We start from the raw sequence: 27,700 nt of genomic DNA on the forward strand, positions 1-27,700 counted from the left end.
TTCACAAGTGTAAAAGTTTTTAATTTGACTTCAGCTGTATTTCTGCTCTAAAACAGAAAAAATAAAGTGGCTTCCACATTTGCATTGACACTGGTATGAATCATTGGTAGATTACAGGTAAACCACAATGGGGAATTTCTTAAACTGGTTTTTACTACTTTCAAAACAGTTTTATATGCTTGTAGACTTTTTCACTAGTGGTCTGTGTGTACATTTGCAAACTCAAAGGCAAAAAAAACAACAACAAAAAACTGCAGCTAAAACTCTGTTCCTTTTAAATCCTAACTGGGTTAAGAAAATAAAAGCTTTCTTCTCAATATAAGACATGGAGTTAAGAATCTTTCTATTTTCCTCCATCTCACAAACATGAGGTAATCTGACTCATTTGGGAAACAAATTTTAGGATTACAACTTCTGATTGTACTAATGAGCCCTCCCCCCAAAATCCTACAACAGAATATTTTGAATGCTGTAAAGATGTGCACTTCAAAAAAGGTACAAAAACACAGATGCATACAAAGTGTTCTCATGTGTACAAAAGCTGATCTTACAACAGGCCCTGAAAATAAAGCAGTGGACAGTTTTCTACACTGACACATAAAATAATGAACCCAACCCACTCCCTGCTGCAAGATAATTATGTAGATCCAGCAACCTTACAACAACATACAGTGACAGTTTCAAATTAGATAAACTCCAGCCATCATTTTCCTCTTGCAAAACTTGCACAACTCTGTATTAAAGCTGCCTGGGTGCTAAACAGCATTGCACGACACCACAGGAACCTACGCAGCAGCAGCGGCACTCATAAGCTTCTTATTTTCCCTTCTCTATTTGGTTTATCAGCTTCCCCAAAGCAAAGCAGCAGAATGACAGGAAATGCACATAAATCCCAGTGAAAACTGAAAACTTCACAGTGTAGTACACCACAGTCTCAAAGATTTTGCAGAAACTCACAACGCTTTGAAAATGTTGCCAGTAAATAAACCCCTTTTTTTTTTTTTTTTACAGTACCACTCGGAGAGCTTCTTGATGAGACTCAACACACGCGAGATCCCTACTCCTGACAGTAACAGTTATCACGCCCAAACCCTTCACACATCTGCTGTAGTTTTTGTGTCTAAACAATCAAGTTCAAGGCATTATAGAGAGAATATTCAGTCTGGCGATTAAAAACGTATCTAGGTGGGTTTGTCTTATGTGCCTGATTCACTCTTGTGAGATCCAGATAGTCTGAATGCCAATTAAGTGTTTATTTAAAAGCCATATTGCAAAAATGTTGACACGCTCATGACACACTGTGAAAAAGTTGAATTCTTGAGTGCCACCCTTCTTTCCTCAGCATCATCACCGGGACATAACCTACCATTCACCCACCAATTTTTTTTTTCCTCTAAACAAATCATTTTTAGATGCACTGAACAGTGCCAGCCCTTCAATGTCCTTCAGTTTCTCTAACCTCTTGAAAGAGAGGAGCTTCGCAGAGCCTCACGAAGTCATATCAACAAAAACCATCCTAGGAGCTGCAGCGGTCTGCGTGAGGCTTCTGTTCCTCCTCAGTGTTGTCTTTGATCTCTGGTCTTTACTGAGGAGGAGGAGGAAGCCCATCTCTCTCTGACACTGCTGTTAACCTGTAGCAAACTGATATTAGTGGATTCATGTTTATTTTTACTGCATCGCCTCTTCTGAGTACATTTTGATGGTGTGTTTATTACCTGAGGAGGTGGAAAATGTCTCATGACAAAATGTGAACGAAGAGAATGGCCAGGCCGATGTTGAGCAGGATTACCATGCAGATCATGATGGTGTTTGGGCCCTTAAAAAAGGAAAAGAACTCAATGCAGAATAAGGACAGCGGATCCAGTCAAAACTGGAGATGAGTGAAAAATTAAAGGAAAAACCTAAACCTTAGCTCCAACAGTAAAGGGACCCAGTGGTCCTGTTATGTAGAAGGGTACATTACGGTGTCCTGATGGGAGGAACGGTTTCCAGGAGTAAAATGCCTCCATGGATGTGCAAGTTAACTTAAAATTAATCCAAATTACTTTTCTTTTTGCCATAAGTCAAAAGCTAAGGAAATATGAGACAAAAATAAAACAACAAATTCAGAAAATTCATAAATTCATATCAATTAAAACCTTAGAACTAAGCCTAAGTTAATCACACAATTAAATACAAGGTCCAAAAGAGTGGTTTCGTGGATCAGCTTACCACATGAAAGGGGGACAATGAGTCATCAGAGAAATTAGTTTCTAAGTAGAGCTAAAAAAAGAAAATACTCAAAGAAATATTGATAATTGAACCCTTGATAATGCTGATAATAATGATTTGATTATTAAATAAGTCTTACAACTATTTTCTCTAAAGTTGCAAGTGATTCTGCAAAGATTCAAGAAACAAATGGAAACTTACTCAGTTTTGAGGTGTTAAACACCAACATGTAACATAAATGCTACTTAAAATGCAAAATTCTTAGAAATTTTTGAGAAAATGTATCCTGATGTCTACGTTGGGGGGAAAAAGAAAGTAGAGCCCCTGCCTCTTCTTCTACTGTTATCACTTGGAAAAATCTTAAGCGACATATACAACATCAAATATAATGTCAGTTATTCATTATGATGATGCTACATGAACTTAAACTGTATAACACTGAGTGTACTGACTACAAATCAAAACTTAGATATGCAAATTTACATTTGATTTCCTTAAAAAAAAGTTGTCAGAAGATTCAAAAAACACTATAAAAATAGAATTTTATGGGAATTATTTCATGGTTCAGGCTTTACAGGATTAAGACTACATATTTATCCTGGAATAATATTGTGCGAGCTCAACCCGATGCCGTGGTGAAAATTGTATACTCTACCAAATCAGAGCTCCACTTTCAGTAATGCAGTCACCCCTTTTTGTACAATGGGACTCCATGAACATATGTGATGACATTTAAACCTGAGATAATTAGCTTCTGACACAAAATTGATAATGATACTTGGGATACTCATGAAGATTTTGACAGACTTTAGTTTCTTTCCCACAAAAAAGGAAAATGCTAACTAAATTCAGGGTCAAATGACAAACAGTGTTTGAGATCGCCCAGATAAAGGTCGTGGGTCAGCTTGTCTACTGGCTCTCCCCTACAGACATTAAATCTGAACCTAATGAAGCCCTGTGGGAGATTTTGAATTTACGTCATACATAGCACTCCCCACCACCATCAACACACCAAATGAGGCAAAATCCTCTGGATGAATGGTGTTTATAGTGTTCCAGCAGGCTGGAGAATCACAAAGACTCAGAGTGCTCTGAAACCTTTCTAATTGCATGTGATGGCCATAAACCTTATTAAGACACTTTGTTTGTTTTTCTTTAACCTTCCTAATCTGTGGCTGTTCATGTTGGGTTTTATCTTTTCAATGCAAAGAATTAATAAAGGATTATCAAAATTATTATTTATAGGAGATGGTTGTACCCAAAACATATCTTGTGAGCAAGTTCAAAATAAGACTGCAGGAGGAGCAAGACAAAAAAAAAAAAAAAAAAAAGAGACAAAAAAAGGGGTTTAACATCTAGAACAGCCTAGTTAAAGGGTAAGAAAACTGTCCTACCAGCACCTTTAAAGATCAGAAATTAACACCCCTTATCCCTTTTGTGAGATTTACGGGTGCAGATGGGAGCAATCTGCTAGCTTTGGTTAGCTCTAGGCTAGCCATTTCTTCCTGTTTCCTGTCTTTATGCTAAGCTATAATCAGCCTCCCACATTCCAGCTTCATATTGGCAGGTACATTGTGTACACTGTCTTCTACTTCCCGAATACAAACCAATTTAAGCATATTTCAATAAAAGTTGCTTCAATCCTAGCTTATAACAAATATTTACAATGTAAAAGTGAGCATTTCTTTGTCATGCATGCTATTTCTAAGTGTATTTTTATTTATTTATTTATTCCCATCTAGCCAGCAGGGAAACTAAAAGAAAATTGTTTGGACATAACAGATAATTATCGTCCACTGAGATTAGTAAATGTCATCTTATTTGGTGGAGGTTAGTACTGGCTGATACAGATGTTTGGCTGATATATTTATAGCCATAATTATAACTTAATGCTGATGCTTAGGGTACATGCTTAGCTAAAACTTTAAAACCAATGTAACATTAATACCTGAAATTGGCAGGCAATATAAAGCAAATGCACATTTAAAATAGAGAAAAAGGAGACATAGCATTCATTTACAACTATTTCCCCCTCCAACAAACCAGAACAGTAGTCTGGCTTTGCCCTTATACGGTAAATAACGTGACTGGATATGGTGTACACTTTTATTTGACTATGATGGTGTCAAGCTGTGCTCTTTAGTTAGAAACTAGGACTTATGGTCATTAATGTCAGCAGTAATGCTAGTGTATATTTTTAAGGCTGTACTGAGCTAAATGCTTATACGAGCATCGGTAAGAATTACTCTCTGGGGACACTGAATGTGTGTGGAAAATTTAACAGTAATCCATCTGATAGCTGTTGACCAAAGTCTTGGACTGACAGACTGACACCACCATACATGTTGTGACAATATTGATGTAGCAAAAAATAATGAAGAGTGAGTCACTGTGTATATTTACTGTCTTACCTCCATGTCCAAAGACTCTGGGGTCACCTCGTTGCTGAGGCTCGACAGGATGGGCTTGGGTCTGACTTCGGCTTTGGGTTCCACCTTTGCTGCCGGTCTGGCAACTACAGATTTTGCTTCCACTGGCTTTGGTGCCATTTTAGGTTCAAGACTCGGAGCAGGTTTTGGAGCTGGAGCTGGGCTGGGTTGCCGTTTTGGTAGCGGTTTTGTTTCTGCTTTACTGGGAGGCCTGCTCGGTTCCCTGGACTCCACTTTGTTCTCAAATACAGGCGTCACTCTTTCTTTTGTTGGTGGTGCTCTTTCGCTTTTTACCTCGGAGGCTTTAGACTCAGGAGTTACAGATTTGTAAGACGCTTTGGAAGGCGTTTTGGAGGGAGCTTTGGAGATGGGACGTGGTGCTTCTTCTTCTTCTTCTTCTGGTGAGATGAGGCTATTCCTTACAGGGGCAGCAGGGGCTGTAGTGGCATCTGATGCTTTTGCCTCAGAGTCAAACTTCTGCAGTGGCTTGATCTCCATGTCAGAACCCTGCTCGTTCTTGTTGCTCTGGCGGCTCGGGGTACGAGATGGGCCACGACTGCTGGTGGCCCCTCCTCCTCCTTCAGATACAGTTGAAGCAGGAGCAGGGGGAGTAGTGGGACGACTGCCTTGCTTGCCGTTGAGTTTACTACTTCCACCACTTTTACTGGTTTTGTCTTCATTCCAGCTACCTGGACTGAGGAGTTTGGGCTCTTCCTTGCTCATGATGCCTGGGCTTGGAGAAGGCGTGCGACCTGGGGATGAGCTAGGCATGAGGCTGTCCAGTTCATTCATAACCGGGCTTTCAGGTGGTGTAGGCAGTGGCTCCTCCTCAGCTAGCAGGGGTTCATGCATGATGGTCTCTGTGTTCTCACTGCCTTCCACGGCCAACTGTAACGCTCTCTTCTTCAGATACTCAGGACCTGAAAGCCAGTTCAAATACTTTTTAATCACTGGTTTCTACCATCAGTCATTATAAGTCAGAGGAATTATTATTTTTTCCATAATTTAAAATGTATAATAGATACAGAATGTGGGCTTTCAAACTCCTCCTACACAATCACAAACTGACTAATGAAACTTGGCACACAGGTACGTCTTAGACCTGTGTAGGTTCTTATCTAAAAAACATATGACGCCATCATGTTGCCTACAACCATCTACCAACATTTATGCACCTACAATGCCTCATTAAAATAATATTATTTGAATGACAATAACATGTAATTTATAGCCACAAACTTGAATTATGAATTATATATGATGTCATGTTGCCAAGGACCCACCTAACAATGGACCGAAATTAGAGATACTGTAGCATGGGTATGTACTAATCACGATAATTAGAATTAATGTTCCATAAAAAGGCCATGGTATTTTTAACACTAAGTAATAATGCCTCAATCCATTAGGGATTTACAAACATCATAAATGATTTATCATGTGAGTGTCATGACTTAAAGTTCAAAATAATCCTCTTTTGTTTTTAGTGGTTTCAGTCATTCACCATGTGAAAGTAGCTGTTTTAGTGCCTCTCACTTTACCCAGCTTTATTCTGATTGGCTGCCATTCACAAACAGAATAATTGAGCAGCAGATGGGTGTGGCTACTGTGCTCACAGAGAGGTCACACTTCATGGCGCATAGCGCAGTATTGGGTTAAGTACAAAAGGAGTCTATAACCGAGTGCTCACATCAGTGAGGCCTGAACCTTTAGCTTACAGTGAGAATTATTATTATTATTATTATTATTTATTGAGTTATTTTTGCAGGTAAATATATTTTTTAGAAATATTCATTTATATTAATATCTTTCTGCTGTTTCATAATTATCATGGAGCACAGCTCACTGTTAGATAAATTCCTGTTGGCTCGAAAATAGCTAAAGGAGCTCAATTTAAAAACGGACATTTTTCCATTAAAAAAAGATTCCCTTGATAAAAATGTTAGCTCAAGTATTGCAGGGCTGAGAGGTCACAGATTGTCTTTATAAGTATCATCCCCTTAAACCTCCTGAGAGCACAGGAAGCAGCTACAGAGGATATTAGAGATGCATTCAGCTGCTGCATCCCCTTCCTAATAAGCTTTCGCTGGAGTACACATTTTTCCATTAAACACAAATAAATTCTCTGTTTGCTCACATTTCAGAAAAAAATCCAAAGGAGAAAATTTGTCCCAAAATGAAATATACTAAAAACAATTAATATTTTTGATATTGTCAGACAATCCACACCTACAATGCACTGATATGCTTTCTCTTCATATTTGGTTTGAATTGAACAGCTGAACACTGTAGTTTTGAGCAAATGTTACTAAAACAGAAGAAATTACCATTTGTTGGGAAACATTTTTTGTTGTGGATGAATACACATGCTGATGATGATTACCAGCTGTAGGACACGTACAGCTGTAGGACAGCTGTACATATGATACTTTTCTTATGCTAAAAATAAGAAAAGTATAGAATATCAAAAGTCCGATCCTTAAATTTATGAAGTGTTTTGAAGCAGATGTTTCTCAGCCAGCGCCAGTCTCAACCAGACTTTTAGTGAAAGACTAGTCATTTAGAAAGTGAGAGACAATTCATTTAGAAAGCTGGACGACTTTCTGTTTGCATCTGACTTCTTTAAGCTCTCTGCTGAGTGAGAGCGCAGGAGTGAAATGCAGGAGGCTCCCAAATAGCCCCTTTGCTTTTGTGTCAATGTGTGTGTCGACAGACTCGCAATGAAACTGATACGATCCCTTCGACCCAATAAGATGGTCCTTTTTTTAGACAGTCAAACGCGACTATCCCTGTGATGGGCCTCAGCAGAAGGATATACTATCACAGGCTGTGAGGACAGAGACAAAGTAGAGAAGTAGCTCTGCTGTTGGGATTTTACATTTGCTGTTTCCTTCATACAGTATCATACATAAGTAGGTAAAAATTTTTTTTTCTGAATTAGCTTTTTTAGTGTGCATTCCCGTGATATCTAGTGAAACTCAGAGCTTGCATACAGCTGCAAAGTCCGTGAGTGACATTATGATGCCTTAAAAGGTGGCCCTTTTAGATGCTTTTTAAATTAATTTTGCTGATTTTTTTCTAAAATGTGGTGTGGAGATGTCGACTAACCTGGCTGGTAGAAGGAAGGGGAGAGCTCTTTGGCCACCAGTCTGGCAATGCTGGACTCTCTGTTGGAGGCCTGGGCAGCCTGCTCAGCTGCATCTGCCTTGGCCTTGGCATGGGCTGTCCTGCAGTGGAAAGATGCAACACAAGTCACTCAGCCTTCTTTCATCTTCTCATTTCATTAATGGTCTGAATCCTAATCCCCCCCCCCCCCCCCCCTATATGCCAGCAATGAACATGCTGTTTTCAGAAAGCATCTGTTGTTCACTTCAGTGTGTTTTATAAATGACACAATCAGTACCACACTTGGCTTAGCTGTCGGGAGGAAGAGTGGGATATGAGTGTGTTTTCACCATCAAGAAAGCAAAGTCAGAGTGTCTCCCAAATAGAATAATGCTATTAATTTAAATGTGAAACTACAAAACCTGGTTTTGTCCCCACAGGAGGCAACAAAGTCCACCTGTTAGCAGCTGTGAATTGGTGAATTGGAATATATAAATCAGAATGTATAAAACCATTCCTTTAATAGCAGGGCAGTTTCACAAATGTCGGTTTATACTGGTCTATAACTTTAAACCAGGCTTAATTTTACTAATAAAAAATAATTAAAGCCAAAGAAGGGGAAAAAAAAAAGAAAAAAAAAGAAGAAGATTCCCTCAGGTAAGCCTAGCACTGATATTACCATTTCATCAGCGACACCTCCATTGACAAATAACAGGGAAAGACAAAAACCAAAATAAACAAACCGGTTATATTTGAGGAAAAATACCAAAATCAATTTATTTTGAAGGCTACGCTATAACTTGCTGATCTCGTCTCATCATTAAATCATCAATCAGTTCATTTTGGAGTCACTGTTAGACAGAAACCACCTTTAGAAAGCCAAAAATTATATTTTAATTGTCCATCGTTTACGCTCCAAAACAAAAAGGGAAATCCCTTCTATTTATCCTCTGTGTCACCTTTTTAAGTAGCTTTAAGCTTTTCTTGTGTGAGGAAACACAGCTGAGGGGTTGGATACGCTCACTCAATTGAGCATTTGCTTGTCACTTTCTTGTTTAACCTCTTTACAGCCACCAGTGATCAGCACATGCATCAACCAGGATGCAGCCTGTTTCAGTTCTACATACTTTTTCTGCTTTCTATTCATTTACGTCATACTATAATGGTTTAATGGTTCATGAGACATTGACCTCGACCTTCCTACACAAACACTCTCAGAGATAAGGGCCTTAAACAGAGTGACCAAAAATATCGCAGTACAAGGCTTGTTTATAGTATTCAATCATGGTCAAATGGATGCTGGGGTGGGCAGTCGCTGGTCATATGGCTCATTAGTATTATTAGCTTTGGAGGAAAGGGGTTGTCCTGTTCTACCGTTTGCCTGGGACAGAAATAAATTACACTTTTGCCACCATGAGTGAGACAATGAGTTATTGCTGGCAAGCTACTGAGGCCTCCATCATCACACAAATGTCTGTGTGGGTGACAGGCAGAAAGCACTGCGGCCTGACAGGCGTACATTTGTATATTTATAGTTGTTTTGCTGCACACTGGAAAAATTTACTTATCATGCAACACTTTGCAATGCAGAGTTCATGAACTTTCACTCTGGATTTCCCCTTAAAAAAAAAAAAAAAGAATCACTGAAGAACAGGTAGCAACCAAGAAAACAAGGCTAATTCCAGCTGCTAAACCTGAAATGCAGTCTAGTTATACCACAAAAATAGGGCAGCACAATTTATTATTATTTTAATACTATTATGCTTCTCTACTCGGGTAAAGACTGTAGCCATACTGAAGTTTTGTAGAATAAAAGCTGTTTAACTGGTTCAGTGGTTACCATCTCAGTTTAGCTTGTTAGCATGCTAATGGTAGCTCTTTAGCAGTGTCAGCAGTGCGCGATTGCTCACGCACACAGCTTAGAGGGAACATAGCGGTGTGTCAGGCATTTTGACTTTGCACATGTTTTATGATAACTACATTTAACCTAATTTCTACTGTACGATTCAGCTCAGTGTGACTTTACTCTCTGTGTGTTGGGTTTCTATTGTGGAAAGAAACTGGATTGTTTTTTTGTAGCCTTAAGTGCCTAAACCAATTATTTGGAATATTTGGTCAGGGAAAATTATCAGTAGGAAGCCACTTGGGGAATGTTACATGGAAAATGAGCCCCAACACATTGCAACAGCAACCAAACAGTTCCAAAAATCATATCATCTCAGTGAAAAAGTACACATATAATTAATTTAATCTGATACACCTCCTGCCTCTGTAAACATACAGTCAAATTTCAGCTAAGCGGATCAGGGAACTTTTAATTAAACAATTAAAAACACCTGCTGATATACTTCCTCAAAACCATAAAGTAAAACATCTGGCAATCACAAAAGGATCAGTTAATAGTTAAGAAAAAAAATCTAATCATGTTTTCATCATTAGTGATGAAAGAGGATGATATTAGATGATGAATTGCTGCTATATCCAAAAACTCGAGAGGTAAATGAGTTAAAAGCTGCTGCTGTTTGTCCCCAGTAACTGCAGGTACTGAGTGTGATTACTCTGTAAATACTCAACATGTTGTAACTTTACACCAAGATGAAAATAGCTCCTCTTAGGTGGGGAAGATGCTTCCACCAGGAACAATTAGAGGCTCCTGAGGTCCCCTGATTGATATAAATGAGCTCCACCTGTCCACACAGACTCAGCACCTACTCAGGAAGCTGTTTTTCCTCAAAGTTATTCTAACAGCTGATCTTTAACAACATGTTTCCATAGCAATCTCAACAATATCTAAACTTAGCACAAAAAGTAAGGAAACTTTGTTTTGGTCGATTACTTCTTTGTTGTAATAATGCTTCTTGGCAATAAATCTTGTACCACTGGAAAGCCTGTTTATTTCCCCTTAGATGATGCCACATTTGCGAGGAAAATGCTTTTGTGTGTTGAAAAGCAGAGTAAAGTATGTGGGTTGTGCCCATGAAAATCTTGGAAAAAAAATCCCCTCTGCCAATGCCAAACAGCTTATTCTGCTATCAGCTCTTGTTTGGTATCATTTATTTGACCAGATGATCAAAGTCTATGCGATCGTTGTTATGTTGGAGGATAGAATTTGGTCCAAGACTGTGGAGATATGTGATTACCCCTGGCTGCAGAGACTCATCTTGATCTCTCTATGCATTGAGATGCCTCTAATGATGACAAGCCAGATTGTCAGCACCAGGGTACCAGAGGCTCAAAACAAGAGTCAATAGCAGAATAAGCTGTTTGGCTTATTCTGAGAAGATTTATAAAGTTTTTTTTAAAGGCACAACCCACATACTTAACTCTGCTGCTCAACCCATGAATGGATTTCCACTGGTATCAATTTTATTGCCAAGAAGCAATTTTGCAGCAAAGAAATAACTGACCAACCAAAAATGTCCTTACTACTTAGTTGTTGTGCTAAGTTTATTTAAAGTGCTAATGAACACAATATGCATACATGTTTATTATAAAAATATACTCTGAAAAGCCTCAACCATCTTCTCCCTTACCTAACAATATACTATTACAATTTAGTTCCTGACTGCCTGCAGACAGAGTGGTGTGTGAGGTAGCAGACAAGATGGCAGCCTTTCAGTGTGGACGGGTAAACTGCCAGTTGGAAGAGAAAGATGTCGACAGATGGCTTCTTCCTGGAAACTGACTCTACCTTCCACCTCACAGTGGCTCAGTGTCTTCAGGAGTAGGAATAGAGTTTCAACTGTTTGTTAACTGCGGAGGCTGCAGAGGGGGGCTTCATTCAGATAACACTGAATGTTTGGTCTGAATGTGGACCACATCTGCAGTTTTCCATTGGCCATAGTTGACTTTGACTGATGGATTAACTCAGGGGGAGTCCGGCTGCTTGATTTCACCTCTGATACACCTAAATGGTCCAGATGTCTGATGTCTTGGACATCTGGCTCAAACAACAATGACTGTAACCCACATCAGGTCCAGCTCATATTATTACTATGATAGCTTGATGTGAGCTTGGGTAGATTAGTGGCTAACAGCTATTTTCTTTAGTATGCCTGGAAGCACCAGGGTAATTCTAAGCTGAAGCAATCAGCAGATTTGACACACCGGGCTCAGTTCAGCTTCCTGCCTCTCTCTTGTTCTCCTTCCTGTTGGGAACTCCACAGTTTTCCCATTTAGTTTAGCTTATTGCCAACAAAACATGGCATCGCACAATAGTCACAGAACCACGTTTACACCACTGATATTACATTTGTACTACTTTTAACATAATAAATGGTTGAATTCAGCATGAAATACTGTGTTCTTTCCATTTCAGTTGTAGCATAGGAGATGGACATTACAGCCAGGAAGCTAATTATGAAAGAAAAGGGTAATCTGAAAGTGACTGCATGTATCCTTTATATACAGTCTATGCTTAAATACAGTGGTTAAGTATGAAAACTCACTGTGCACTTTATTAGAAAACACCTATGAGACCTGCATTTTTTTATAAAGTGCTATGCATGTAGCAGAGCTACTGGTAAGTACTAAAATGGCTAAAGGCAGCAGACGGATATAAACTGACCCCTGTAGCAGCCTCACATCCATTCACAGCTCACTGAGCGTGTCCATCACTGACCACACAACTCTCAGTACCATAAATATGGTGAAATCTTTAGCACAAGCACAAGGTGAAAAGTAGGGACTTAGGCCTGCATGGTTAAATCAAATTCAATCCTGTAAATTACGAGTCATATAATCAAAATGAATAGATTTGTGCAAATCACTGACTAAAATAATAATAACAAAAAATAAATAAATAAATAAACCAGAACCTGGCATGAAGGATTAAAGCAGCCAAGCACTGAGCAGTGTTTTCCTGCTGGAACACTATATTTGTTTGGGGCTTTTGGTGTAATTATATATCTTCCAGTCTGGTTACAGTTGCTAAAAAATGTATATCATAGCTCCTCATAATGTCAGTCAATGGATGTTCTGATTGATAAATCCCACCTGTGACCTCAGCAAACACTTAAATGAATAGTTTAAGGCTAACCAATGTGTTATGCCATGACATTAGTCAGTGAGAATACTTTAGCCTTCTTTCTGGCTCAAATTGAGCCCAAATTTTCAAAATTAACCTTGTTTTCACCAAGCACAAAAACGATCAAGTCAGCCCATAACGCTAAGATTAGTGAGGTCACAGATCAAAAGTTTTCTTGGGCTGTTATTCTATAGGTTTATATACAAGTCTTTTTGAAACCAGAGGAGCTGCACTCTACTGTTTGTTAGAAAACAAACCCCCACAAGTGTAAGAGAATTCTGCACTGAGTTCACTTCTCAGACACAGACAGCTTTTATATACAGTCAGCGAAGGAAGCATTCAGAGGCTTCAGCTGCAGAAACAAAAGTACAGTAAAGGTCACTTTACACAAATGCACTGCAAAAATAACTGTGTGTACTTTGAATAAAAAAAAAAGCATGTGCTAGTGTTAGTACATTAATATACTTTATTTTCTGTGCGTCATAACTCCCCACAGCTATGAGATCACAGATTAATGTACAACTTAAATTTGGCCTAATATATAAGTATAGATACAGTTCTTTAAATAAGTCCTGGTACTCTGCTGTTTTGTAATGTCTGTTTTTTGTCCCGCCACCATCGTCTTGGAGTCTACTGATGGCGAGAGAGATGTGCCACTGGATCTTTGTGGAGGGTCCTTTCCAACTCTGCAGCAACTATGTGTGCATACACGAGGGAGTATGCAAGAGTGATTAGCTGTTAATAAAAAAGATGACAACATTTTTAAATATAATTGAATCTGTTGGCCAAAATATTCGCACATTAAGTGCTAATGGAAACCTCGTTACTGCAACATTACTCAGAGGTCACGTCGCAAGAAATAGTAGAGAGCTCATCTATTTTTCTAATTACTGACCAGTTTCTTTTTCTATCAAATTAAATAAGTCACTTGATAAAAAAAATAGTCCTCAAAGAGTCCTGAGCCTTAGTCTGAACTTTGTTTACAACTTTTATGACCAGTTGATCGCTCACCAGCACAAAATGCTAGTATCAGCAGTACAGTATGTAATCCAAGCCCCACAACTAAAGCTAGGTGTGGTACATATATACACTAACCCTTTATACCCAAGCACTTGCTTATGAGGTGTGCCATATTTATATCCATGGAGGCATTTGACACCACTGCTGACGCAAGATGGATCGAGATCTGTGATCTCGAACTGTTGGCGGCTCTTAGCGGAGCTAAGGCTTGCAGGAGGTGACAGAAAGAGAGAAAAACAGCAAGCAGATTACTGTTTTTGAGCACAGCTGTGTGGTGTATGGGTAAGTATTTGATTTCTGTCTGCAGGGAAAAAGAAGAAGAATCGCTGTCTGGGTGTTTGTGACCAGATAGGAAAGACGGGGTCTGACAGCAGCAAGGGGGGAGGGGGACAATCAGCTGTTGCATTCCCCCGCGATTGTGATACAGCAAGAGTATGCCTGTCCATATTTAGTCAGGGCTCCTCCGTGACTACAAGGCCCCTATGTGTGCGTCATTTACACCCTGTCCTGCCACACAGGTCCTCCTCCAGACGCCCAGCAGCCAGTCCACAAAGCAGAACAATGTCCACAGACTGTCTGAGTGTCAGCAAACACTTTGACTAACTGGGCTTGAAGAGGCCTGGTCTGGGATCGCATGCAGTGTCCTGGTTGTATGTGTATTTTTAAATCCAAGACATCACTGCCAAAGGATCATAGTGTGAGGAAACCACTGCCAGGAACAGATGTGTCATGTCTCCTCTGCTTATATAATATTGGATTTCAGTTTAATATCCAGGACTACAGGAAGGCTGTTTTGTTAGGACCAATGCAACAATATAAAAATACTCCAGTGCAAGAAAAACAGATTTTAGAGGGTGCAAAGGACATTAAATTGTCAAAAAGAGAATAAGAAAGATGTAATATTATTCCAGTAGCTGTCTACGTAGGATAAAAAGATAAATTCGAGGTGCTGTGACATAGTTAAACTCCTAAAAATAAAGAGCATTCCATGCACTTTTGCAAGGAACTCCTCAGTCACTTACACCTGCTCCCTATCAGCCACGGCTCCAGCAGATAATGTGCACTGACACCAATCAGAATTTTAGACTACTGCAAAAACAATGAATCCACTTTTTCAGTTCAATTCAAATTCAATTCAGTTTTATTCATGTAGCACCAAATCACAACAACAGATGCCTCAAGGCACTTTATATTGTAAGGTAAAGCCTCTAAAATAATACATAGAAATCCCCAACAATCATACGACCCCCTATGAGCGAGTGCTTTGGCGACAGTGGGAAGGAAAAACTCTGGCAGAACCAGGCTCAGGGAGGGGTGGCTATCTGCTGCAACGAGTTAGGGGTGAAGAGGAGGAGGGTAGGACAAAGACATGCTGTGGAAGAGAGATTAATAATAACTGATGATTAAATGCAGAGGAGGTGTATAAACACACACTGAGTTAGACAAAAAAGTGGAAGTCTGGAAGTCCCCAGCAGCCTAGCGTTATTGCAGCATAAATAAGGGATGATTCCGGGTCACCTGATCCCACCCCAACTATATGCTTTAGCAAAAAGGTTTTAAGCCTAATCTTAAAAGTAGAGATGGTGTCCGTCTCCTGAATCCAAACTGGAAGCCGGTTCCACAGAAGAAGGGCATTTGTTAACAATACTTTACATCTCCTCTGCCATCTGATTTAAATGTTTGGACACTGAGTGTATAAAGCACTGATATGTCAGTGGCATGTACACTGTTTTCTGCTACATCTTGCAATGCATTTTGTCTCACTTTGCAGGTACCAGACTGGCTGTTGATAATGATGTGATGATGAATCCTCACGCAGTGGGTATTCACCATAAAGACACTGAATAGATGCCTGTTTTGCATCACTGAAAAAGGATTGCCATTTATACTGTGCTTATTTGGTCTTACCAGACACTCAAAGTGGTTCAGACTGCACTCGTCAAGGAATTTGAAGTGCTGTGATATGGTTAAAGGAAAATCTCATGCTTGAGCTAGTTGCTGGTAACAAGCTCATTCAACAGAAACTTTTAAATATAAATGATTTATCAGCCCAAGCACATTAGCAAAAAGACTCCACGGTCACTTAGACCTGCTCAGAGTCAGCACTGGCCTCTGCTTTTAATGTGTGCCAGTAAAGAGGATTACAGCCAGAGCTATCTACTGCCCAACCCGTACCCATTTCATTTATTTATCTATCTTTTGGATTGTGCTTCCTACGCATGCAGCAAAAGAATTCCATCTGAAACTTGAATTGACAGAAGGGAAACATATTTTTGTCGGTTGGAGTCTACTGCTTAGTTTGACCCAGTCTCACCTGGCCTGGACATGAAAAGGACTGACAGTTCTCAGTTCTGCGGATGGTGTTCGATGGAAAATAATGCTGCCCTTATTCTCTGTGGGTCCCACTAACTCTGCAGAAAACTCGCTATACATGAACTTGCACCAAACAGGGCTATTCAAAGTACATTTTAAAAAGCGTAATTTCTCTTGAGACCTTTTAAGTGTTTGTTTTTACCACCTGGAATGGCCATGGCTTATGCTTGCTACAAAAAAGCTCTCCATCAATGACATCTACGACCTAATTACAGTGCAATTCCACTTTATTAGATAATCTAATGTTTGGTGGAAATGGGAAGTAATCCTAAAGAAGACACTGTGTGCACAAGGGACTGCATGAAAGAGTGATTAGATGACAGCATCTTTAAATATAATTGAATCTGTTGGCTAAAATACACACACATTAAGTGCTAATGGAAACTTCATTATTGCAACATTGCTCGGAGGTCACATAACAAGAAATAGTACAGAGAGCTCATCTGTTTTTCTAATTACTGACCCGTTATTTTATTCCCCTCAAATTAAACAAGACAGCCCTCAAAGAGTCCCGAGCTCCAGTCCGAACTTTGTTTACAACCAGTTTACAAAACTGTTTTTATGGACGGTTAAAGAGCCAAAAATACTCAGAATCCTAAAGAGTTAATATGTAAATAGTAGAAGTCAATTTTAAACGTAAACAGTAACTCAAACTGCCAAGTAAATGTAATGAAAACCAAAGTTTGCCTGTAAAATGCGGTGCAGCTGAAATTTCAGCACTGACCTTCCAGCACTTTTTTAGGCTCTTCCTGATGACAGTCGTGTTAAATGTGAAATCTGCTTTTCTCTGTTCAGACTTGCCTCAGGTGATCCTAAAGCACTGACACAATGAGTAACTCTCATATACTGCTTATCTTTGCAGTACAATATTTAGATTTCAATCTGCAGGGACGGGGGTCTGCAGTCCATCAGTGCAAGTCTCACTGCTGTAAACACTCAGCCTATTTCAGGTCTTGAAGACGGCAAAAACACCACCGCCTTGTATGGTCAGACAATCTGAAGGTAGACATGTTTGTGCACACATGAATCACATAATAAAAAAGGATTTCCTGCATTAATTTTAAATCAGATTGTGCTGCAATGTGTGAGAGAAAGGTTTAAATAAATCTGTGAGACAAATCGGGGTAGCGATTAATCACAATAATGACTTAAACATAATCACACTCATGCATTCTGTGCTCATCCAAAAGGTTTTTCACCTAGTTAAAGGAATAGTTTGACACTATGGGAAATGCTACTCTTAGGGCGATTGTGGCTCAAGAGTTGAGAGTTCGTCTTGTAATCGGAAGGTTGCCAGTTCGAGCGTTGTGTCCTTGGGCAAGACACTTCACCCGTTGCCTACTGGTGGTGGTCAGAGGGCCCGGTGGCGCCAGTGTCCGGCAGCCTCGCCTCTGTCAGTGCGCCCCAGGGTGGCTGTGGCTACAATGTAGCTTGCCATCACCAGTGTGTGAATGTGTGTGTGAATGGGTGGATGACTGGATGTGTAAAGCACTTTAGGGTCCTTAGGGACTAGTAAAGCGCTATATAAATACAGGCCATTTACCATTTATACTCTCTACTGAATTTTGTGACTTTTGGAGTGTTTTTAATTAATTTATCTGACAGATAATATGGCTCGCTGTGGGGATGTTAGCAAAAACAGAGCTTCCAAAAAAATTTGTGGCAGGCATCTTTGTCTGTGCATTGCAGCTGCACTGTTTACGGATGCAGCTTGGTAACCAAGCTCGGTACTGTTGGCTTAACTTAGTACTCCCACCTTCTCATCTAAATACAATCAGCAGCCAAAAAACTAAGGTTCAGGCTTCAAAAGGTAAAGTGTAGAAACCACTGAGTGCCAGTGTCCATCTTTTATATGCAGTCATACAATTAAGTACATTTTCCCTTCTAACAGGATTCAGCAAAGGCCATTTCTGGCATCACAGGGGGTTATAATAGGGTCAGACTATGTTTGTGTGGGGCAGGTTACAAATGCTCAGAGGAATTTAGCATGTGAAGCACATTTCCTGTGTGAATATATTCCTTGCTAAATAAATACATTGTACATAAAAGGAAGTTGTTTCTTACTCTCATGTGGCCTCTTTTTTTATTTCACTAAACTGTTCTTAACTGTTATTTCAGTTTCTTTTTTGATCTAGAAATCCTTTGGGTTTTAGCAGGGATGCATCTATCAACTGAAACATCTCTGAGCTGCAGGTTTCTTGTGAGACTAAAAAACAAAGAAAAACAAACTTTCTGATCTTTGACATAGCTGAATTTGCTTTTTACTTGTTCTACTTTTTCACCGAAGCCTTCCCAAATTGGCATAGTTTGTTACTTGTAGTTTTCCACCTTGGAAAAGACATCATGTTTTCCTACAGGACTCCCAGGATGACAGTCCCTGGTGGTTTCCCCACAGTCTCTCCATTAAAAATATTCAAATTTAGAAGACTAGATGCAAAATGTGGAACATGATCATTGTAGAACAGGCGAACAAAGGATAAAAATGCCGTGTAGTCTTGCATAAAATGATACTTCTGGCTACAAATACTCCAGAAGATCACCTGTTTTACTTCCAGGCTTTGGGTGTAATAAGCTCAGGAATTTGAACCACTGATCAAATGATTATTGGAAACCTCAAACTATTAAAATCAAAAATTCTGAATGACCCGACCTCTTACAATGACACACAAATATAAGATTACAGCATGTACGTCCACACATGCTTTAGCGTTTTCACACCAGGAGGAGCATGGCTGTAAGGACCCTGGGATCCCAGCGGGGAGTCATTTCTGAGAAGTCGTGTTCAAGGCCAACAGTGGTGAGCTGGAAACTGATACTGTGGAGCTGCTTGCTACATTCCAACTATTGTAAGATACATCAACATTTTGACAACTGCAGGGAGTAAAAGTGCCAGATTGTGAATCATCTAAGATTTTCGCTAAAAGGCCAGCATCGCCATTACTCAAATACCCTGCACGACTCCATGATAAGTACTCTTCTGTTCACAACTCAAATATCATGTTAATTATTCAGCTTTAGAGATTTTGGATTTTGTTTCTCTTTCATGGGGATGATGAGACTTATGGGTTCCCCTGTTTCTAGGCTCTGTGTTAAACTATAAGCAAACTCATTTAGAAAAATCCAGAGATCTTCTGCTCCTCAGGTATTCAACTAAATCCTCTGTCGACTACGATCTGGGCTTGCAGCAGGAAGCACATATAGAGATTTCAGATATGTATTCTCCTCCTAACGTTGAAATCTATCAGAAAGCTATCAGATATTCAGCCACTCCTGTAACTGAGTGCAGTGGAGCTCTAAAGGTCACTCCAGTCTCACTGTTTGAATATGTTGTACACAGTGCCAATTCAGGCAGATAAACTGAGAAACACACACTGAGAGGGAGAAAAGTTATGCCTGTGAACTTTCCAGTTTCACCACAAAAAACTAAACAGGTAACCAAAAGAACCCACATGAATTTTTAACAATGGGTTGTCCAGTTTGTGCTATAATACATTGATTAAAGGTATTTCTGTTATAGGTTTATTTGGACTTGCAGCCAAAGCCATGGATGATTACAATGACAGATAAAGGCTCTAAATAAATGTTAGTAGTATGTGAACTTCATTTGCCTTCACACAAACTGACCTTTAGCAAATCCTAGCACGACTTTAAGCCTTTTAACCATTTAATTTACATATAAGTCACAGGGCTAAGCACCTGTTATAAAAGCAGTGCTGCTGAAAGGTTCTGAAGGCATTTCCTGGATCATAAAAGACTCTTTCAGCCATCTGAATAAATAAATATCTCATCGGCTCTACTGCAAAGGTTGCCAAACAATTCAAAACTATCCTTATTCACATTACGGAAAATCATAGTAGCTAAGACAATTACAGCACATAGTGTGTTTGTGTTTATGTGGATTGCAGTTTGGGGGGTGCCTACATACTTGTCTTTACTCCCTTTTGTAGGATTTTTAAAATAATTGATTTTATTTTTGTTTTATTTATAGATATTTCTGTCTGAACCAGTGCAGTGAAAAGAAGATTGACATTTCCATCTGCTGTGATTTATATTTGGTGATGTCGGCTCTTTAGAGGTGGGAATCACCATACATCCCACGATACGATATTATCACAATACTTAACGCACGATACGATATTATTGCGATTTAAAAAAAAAATTTTTTTTTGCAATATTCAGATTCTGTACATAAAGGTAAACTTTGATATTAGATAAAATGAATATTGATAAAGTCTCGCACTCAGTCTTTCTCTCATTTCAGTTAGTTTTATTGTTGACAAACTGAACGGTTTGTATTACAGTCTAGTCCAACTTAACTGAATGCAACCATCTGGTACAATTATAGCTATTCTGAACTATGCAATATGAAAACTATGCAGCCCATTCAGCAACTGAAGAATTTGAAAGTAAATTAAAACAAAATATAAATTTACATTAAATAAAAAAGTTTTAAACTTAATTAAAATAAAACATGTCTTAAATTAAAATAAGTAAACTGTCATGTTTATTGCTGCCAAAAAAAAGTTAAACACATTTGGACAGTGAAGGAATGTCAGGATTCTTGCTCAGAAAAAGGATCAACATGCTCTGAGCACAAAAACCTTTTTAGTAACAAAATATCGATTTCTGCTGTCCCTGTATCGATACATTATTAGCAAACAAAATATCACGATACTACACAGTATCGATTTTTTCCCCCACCCCTACGGCTCTCATCGCTCTTCCATGTGTATATCGGTAATGGACAAGCTAGTGAGAGCAGCAGAAGGACCCAAGGACAGAACAGAGTGGGCTTCAATCAAAAACAGATCAGATATTAAGTCAAAAACAACATTAAAAGAAGAGAAGGAGTGCAGGTGCAAAGCAACATGCTTATGTGCAGCTACTGTAAGGAGACTGTAAGGAGACTGAAGCACCCACATGGGATTTTCCAATTGGAAGGCACCGATATCTGCTGATCTACTGGGTTTGTGCCGAGTTTGACAAAAAATACACTTGTGCAAATACTTCAAAAGTAGCCAAATTCTACAAATACAACAGAGCCAGCGACCCTCAGTGGTATTTAATACCACTGTTAAAGATCGCTGGAGATTTATCCAGCGATCCATTTTCTTGACAGCTTAGCCTCACTGCAGGGGGCTGAAGCTGATCTTAGCTGCAACTGGACAACAGGCTGGATATACCATAGAAAAATTACAAGTCCTTTGTAAGGGAGACATCCACTAACACTCACATTCACACTTGAGGCTAATTTAGAATCACCAGTTAACCTAAGAAGCATGTTGAAATCATAGTTTTGCTCTGAGGATAGAAAAAAATACCCATAATAGACCAAATATGATTTAAAAAAAAAAGGCATGAGAAGAATGATCTCTCTGGTTTCTTACCTGGAAGCAGCAATCTCTGCCTTCTGCTTGCCGATGGCTGCAGCCCTCTGAGCACCCTCCACTGCCCGCTCCACCTTCTGCTTGATCTTGGTTCCCTTCAGCTGGATCACCCTCTTCTTCATGGCTTTCACCAGCATGTTGTTCATGTACTTGCCTTCTTCCTTCCCTCCCTCAGCGAACGTGGTGCATCCGTAGCCGTGTCTTTGGTTATTGAGCCACTCACCCTCATACTTCAGCCCGCTGGACCTCTCGCTTATTCCATATCCTGAGCGCTTGTCATTCTTCCACTCGCCCATGTAGACCTCTGTGGTGGTGGCGTCAATGTCAGCCTCCACTGGGGGGAAATCCTCAGCTCCAGCCAGACTTTCATCCCCAATGCTGACTGTGGAGTTGGTGTCGCTGGCGTTGGAGCTGAGAGCTGAATCCGGCCTCAGGAAGCTGATCTTGCTCTTCTGGCTGGACAGCGATGTGCTTGAGTCAGACTTCTTCAGCTTACCCAGTAGGGAGCTCCTGCGAAATAGGCCCTTCTTCTTGTTTTTAACAGCCCCAGGGTCCACCTGGAGTGTGAGGGCAAAGCCTCCTCGAGACGGTCCCAGCTGGGTAGGAGTGGCGACGGGTGTCTCCTCACCTGAGGCATTGGTGGTGGTGATGATTGGGACGTCTTGCTGCAGGACGGTGCCATTGCTGTGCTCGCTGCGAAGGGAGGTCAAGGAGGTACGAAGAGGGGAGCGGACAACTGCTGCCATGCCGTAGGGGACGCTCTGTCGAACACCATAGCCGTGCCGCATCCCACCAGTGAACTGACCCTGAAATGTACCTGGAAACCATTAAAAAAATAAGTTGTAAATATTTTGTTACTACACCGCAGATCCTGAGCACAAGGTATTTAACCCTAGAAACATGTTTCCACCTTGATCAGGATGAAATCAACACCAAATCATCTACACTGGGAAAGACTGCACTGCACTTTTTATGGACATAGAAGACAGACCCCACTAACACTGGAAATCATAATGACATTTACAATCAGGTCAAAGACTCCCTGATCTTTTGTTCAAGAATGCTTTTTGATCTTAGAAAGAAGTTTTCATAGAACTTTAAGATTTTGAGATGCAGATTTTATTGACTTCCCCATCCTCGTACACTTTTATTTCTGATCAAGCAATTGCAAAACCACTGGAACTGCAAGAAGGTGATTTGAACAGCTTACTATCATTAAGAACTTTGTCATAGACTCTGGGCAGAAAGCACAGGATTCTTTTGCTTTTATTTTGAAATGATTGCTGTTAAACATTCCAGTCACACGTGACGGTGAGACAATCCAGTTAATCAAGACACAGTCGAGAAATTACCAAGAGGGAGAAGCCCTGTGACAGCCTGCCTGATGGACAGACAGGGAGCGCAGCAGCATGTGCCGCCTGTTCTTTCTTTTTGTTTATTCTCTCCTGTAGTTTGTGATTCATCCTGTTTACTGTTTGTTGTCTCTCCTTTTCTGTCTTCTCTGTCCACTCACTCACCAGTCAGTTACAGTAGCTCCCTAATTCTGAGTGTGTATGAGGTCTCTTCCTGTTAAAATGGAGCACTTCCTCCCAGTGCTTGCACACAGCGTGATCATGTTGATCTTTCATTATAAAGCACCTCGAGATAGCTTGTGTGCTATGTAAATAGCACCTGCGAAAAAAGTATGATTTTTATTTGTTGTGCCGTCTGTATTTTGTGCTAATGAAGGAGGAATGCACTGTGTTAAACCTACATTGTATCTTATACCCTATCCTGATGCTCACTATCTGAGAAATGTTACCTAACATCACAGCTATACAGACTTCAACACCTTTGATAAGTCTGTTAAGAATATGCGGTATAAACACATTATATTGATTAGCAGAAGGATAATGGCTCAGAAATAATTTAAGAGGCTGCAACTATCTCTAATTTGCTCATTACATTAATGCAAAAGCATGTGATGCTTTCATAGCTCCTGCAATTAATGTATTGACTCAAAGTCAGCTCTTAAGTTTTTGCTCCTTTCTGTGTCTTAGCAGAAGTTACTGTTCAGCAGTGGAAACACACCAGCTCACAGTATGCAAATGGGATCACCCACTACAGCAGGGATTCAGTGCATTACCATAAATTAAATTGAAGATTGTGAAAATAGTAAATCTTAGCACTTTAGCTTCATTAGCATGTTAATAATGCCATTCTTAACATATTAGCCTGTTAGCCTATTTGAGTCCAGGCTCACAGAGCTGCTATCGCTCCTGGAGACTGTTGTTTAAACGTTCATTTCTGCCAAAATGTCATGGATATCTTTAGAGTGACACATCTCATTCAGTACTACCCTCGCTGACAAATCATCTTAGTGTCTGTTCTCATGCTAAAATTGATGTGTGTGGATTACAGTGACAGCGAGGCCTCAGCCTGCAAGGCCAAGAGGGCACCAAATATGTGGGCTATTATTAAATCCTGACATCTGGTGCTCTCACACCCACCCGCCTCCAACCACATCTTCCAACGCACCGCACCTCAAAGCTGATGAGTCAGAGGTTAAGGAGGGAAACCACTGCTGTTGTACAAACACAATTAATTTTATTCGTCTAACTCATTTTATTAAGTAAGTGAGCTGACGGGCTAAGTAGAACCAAGAGAAGCGCCCAGAGAAAGTGTACAAAAAAATGCACACACAAAGTTTGATAATAATGTTTCCTTCCTGATACACTGTTAACACTGTGGCCGCATTCATAAATGATATACAAATGACATAATATACAACGTATAACAGTTGAGAGGACTAGTACTGCTGCACAACTACTCACTTTACTACACGTTTTGTATGCTTAGTACTTTTACTTGTGTAAGACGTAGACTTGAGGGCATTTCTTTTTGTGTTTTTATTAATTTTGAGTACTTATTTTGCCACTGTGACGTGTAGTGTAACAAACTGGAAACATCCATGTAGGGGTTTTTAGCTCCAACAAACTCTGAACACCTCTTGACTGACAGCAGCAGGGTGGTGTTTTCTTCTTGTTACAGAGGCATCATTAAAGACCACCGAGTTCATCAGGCCGGTCTGTTTTGCACTCACGGATTTGTCTCCAACAATCTTGGCAGGAGTTTGCTTGTGATGTTGCAAGATTTACAAGCAGAACAATAGTAATAAAGTACTGCACTTCAGGACTTCACATTTATTTTATAGCTATAGATAGCAGTTAAAACCATGAAGGTCATGATGTGTTCAATTCAGCTTTTAAAAGCACATCAAGAAGTTGAATCACCTAAACCTTTTCAGTTGTCAAGTGCATCAGTAATCTCAGCAATACTGACTGAAAATCCTCAAACTAGCAACTTTTCCTCATTGAGAGGAATGTTGTGAAGAGGTTCAGCCACACGATGACCTCTGACCCTACTGTGGTCTGCTGCTGCAGTTTTAATATATACAGTATATTTCTTAGCTGCCCTTAGCCATCTTGATTAATATTAAAATAATCTGAATACTCATAACTCTGCAGAGACCTACAGCAGCAGCATTATTTTTTATTTAGTAGTAACTATGTACATTTAAATCGGTATTTTACTGAGTACAGTAACAAAAATACTCAAGTCCTTCATTTATCTATTATTAGTTTTACTTAAAGATTCAGAAACCCGATTATCCTGCTGAGACATGAATCTGCAGTTTGACCACAAGCATCTGTTCATCTCAGTGCCATGTACTCAAGTGATGTACTCAAACATAGATAAGTGGATGTGCTTGAGCATGTGTACTTACTTGCTGTAGTACAGTAAATGGTAATTTATTTGATTATTTCTATATTTAAGGAGTAATACGTTTATCAGCACTAGCTTTAGAGGCACATTAGCATTTTCAATGACTATAAGTAACTCTTTTCTGTGGTAACTAAGTACATATACTCAAGTATTTCACAATGGTTTTCAGGTACTCTTTCTATATGTAAAGCGTTCTCCATTTAAAATATCTGAATCGGCAGTTTTAATGTGCACGTCTTTCTTTAAACAATAACAAAGTGCATATATGTGAATATTTCACTTTTTCACAGTTATAAGGTGCCCCCCCCCCCCCTTTTTTTTTTTTGCTGTATATTTGTTATCCTTCTGTATAGATTTTTGTAGAGGTAATAATTTCGCTTTCCATTGCACTGTTTATGTGGCAACTTTAGTGTTTTCTTACATTTATTTACGAATTAAAGTATCGAGTCTATCATACAAGTCTTGCAAAGAAGTAGCCTTTACAGACTAATGATAATTATTAGATACACATGGCATACAAAATATGTGATATTCAATTAAAACAACGAATACTTCACATATCAAACTTCTAACAGCACATTATCGAAAAATATAAAAACATCAAAGTTTTTTCCCCCCCACTTGTTGGTCGTTGTGGGCATATTTAATGCGACTCTCACCTCCATCCGCATACGTCTCTGTGCCATATCCATCCTGGAGCCCGTTATTCCATGTCCCCTCATACTTTGCTCCGCTGCCAACACTGATCCGGACGCCATATCTCCCTTTGAATCCATGAGTCCATTCCCCTTTGTAAATCCAGTGTCCTTTGGTTTCTACTCCCAGACCGTGACGCTTCCCCTGCGACCAGTATCCCTCGTAGGTGTTCCCGCTGGGCCAGGTGTAGACTCCCACCACCTCGAAGCCGTAGTTCCAGGAGCCCGAGAACTCGCCCTGTCCTTTGGGTCCGGTGCAGATGCCATGGCCGTGGGCTTTGCCCCCCTCCCAGCCTCCGCAGTAAGCTCCACCGTCATCAAACTCAAAGCGACCTCCACTCATTCCTCACCGCAGAAAAACGCACAGAAAGTAAAGCTGATTTTTTTTCTGTTACCTCTCTAAAGATAAGAGCTCCGTTAGTCTGACTTCACCTTCACCTGACATTAAAACTGGCAGGAGATACCCTCAGTGCTGAACTTGGTTTCTTCTTTGGGTTTGGGGGTTTCTGAGCGTGTCCATGAAGCTCCGGGGCGCACTTCACACTTTATTCTGTTTTTCCTCCCTTCTTTTCTCCGGATTACTCCACTGTCTTATTGGATTCGTCGATTAAGCTAATTAACTACCCACTCCACAGATTCCCTCCAGGATAAATTATACCTCGTTGCAAATTTGGATCCTATTACCGGTTACTGAATCGGAATTGTTTCTGTATTTCTGTCTTGAAAAGCCAGGGATCTTACATGGCTTTACCAGGTGGCCACAGAGAAAAGCCCCTTTCCCCCTGTCCCTGCCACCCAGCTATCTCCCGACAGTCGCTGCTGTTGGAAATATTTTAGCAGACCTAACAAGGCGACCAATCCACACACACACCCTTCCAAAAATACAACCCAATCCTTACTCTGCTGCCTGCAAGGAGCCATGCCAGAGAGTCTTGCCACTTCGGGACAGGACTCTGCTCTCTATAGGTTTTACTGCTGCACACACGGTGCGCCCAGTTAATGCAGTTGGAGCGCAATTATTCTCTAATAGGCTGAAGCTTCAGCAGAGAGATATGTGAGCGCACATGCACCACTGTTGCATCCAATTCATCTTCCTGTATGACGGAAAAGCGCCTGTGGTTCTCGTGACATTAAGTCAAGTGCAATATTTCCAGTGCAAATTAGGCTTCAGCATGTGTCTCTGTGGTTTATTTCTCCATAAATGTAGCCATGCATATAGATCCCTTTTGGTACCATGTGTGCTGCTAGTATGTTATATATTCCTGTTTTACTAGGAAAAAAATGTTTCTCTGTCTAGTTTCTTCTGCTTTCTAGTTCCCCTGTCTCCGTCTTGTCTGTCATTTTTTTTTTAGTTTTTTTTTTTCCAGTTTTACTTTGAAAGTTAGTTTTGCTGTATTTTACTTCCTTTTTCCTCCTTTGTGGTTGTATCCCTCATCCTCATCAGTTTCACCTGTTGCCCACCTGACTTTCATCACTAATCACACTTATCTGCTACACTCACTGGCCCCTTTATTAGGTACAGCTTACTAGTACAGGTTTGAGATGATTGGAGCGTTGTGATATGCTGCATTACCCTGCAGGAAGCAGCCATCAGAAGATGGGAATACTGTTCCCATTATGTCACTACCAACAACTTGACCTGTAAATACAAGGCAGGATGGAGTCATGCTTTTATGTTGTTTATGGCAA

The 27,700-nt window shown here is 40.0% G+C and overlaps 1 protein-coding gene across 2 annotated transcripts; it reads right to left on the reverse strand.

Moving 5' to 3' along the window:
• Positions 1 to 27,111, reverse strand: jph2 (junctophilin 2). Of its 2 annotated transcripts, none has more exons than XM_026153340.2 (6): positions 25,976 to 27,111; positions 21,552 to 22,368; positions 7,749 to 7,867; positions 4,623 to 5,560; positions 1,716 to 1,816; positions 1 to 1,631 (listed from the first exon to the last, which is right to left on the reverse strand). In XM_026153340.2, exons 1-5 carry the CDS (start codon positions 26,352 to 26,354, stop codon positions 1,736 to 1,738), a joined length of 2,334 nt encoding a protein of 777 aa, XP_026009125.2. In that variant the 5' UTR covers positions 26,355 to 27,111; the 3' UTR covers positions 1 to 1,631; positions 1,716 to 1,735. The 2 variants fall into 2 exon arrangements, with proteins under 2 accessions (XP_026009125.2, XP_026009128.2); XM_026153343.2 differs by having other exon boundaries at positions 1 to 1,641.
• Between the last annotated feature and the right edge of the window lie 589 nt (positions 27,112 to 27,700).

The sequence above is a fragment of the Astatotilapia calliptera genome, chromosome 20 (genome assembly GCF_964374335.1).
Source record: "Astatotilapia calliptera chromosome 20, fAstCal68.1, whole genome shotgun sequence".
NCBI classification, from domain to species: domain Eukaryota; kingdom Metazoa; phylum Chordata; class Actinopteri; order Cichliformes; family Cichlidae; genus Astatotilapia; species Astatotilapia calliptera.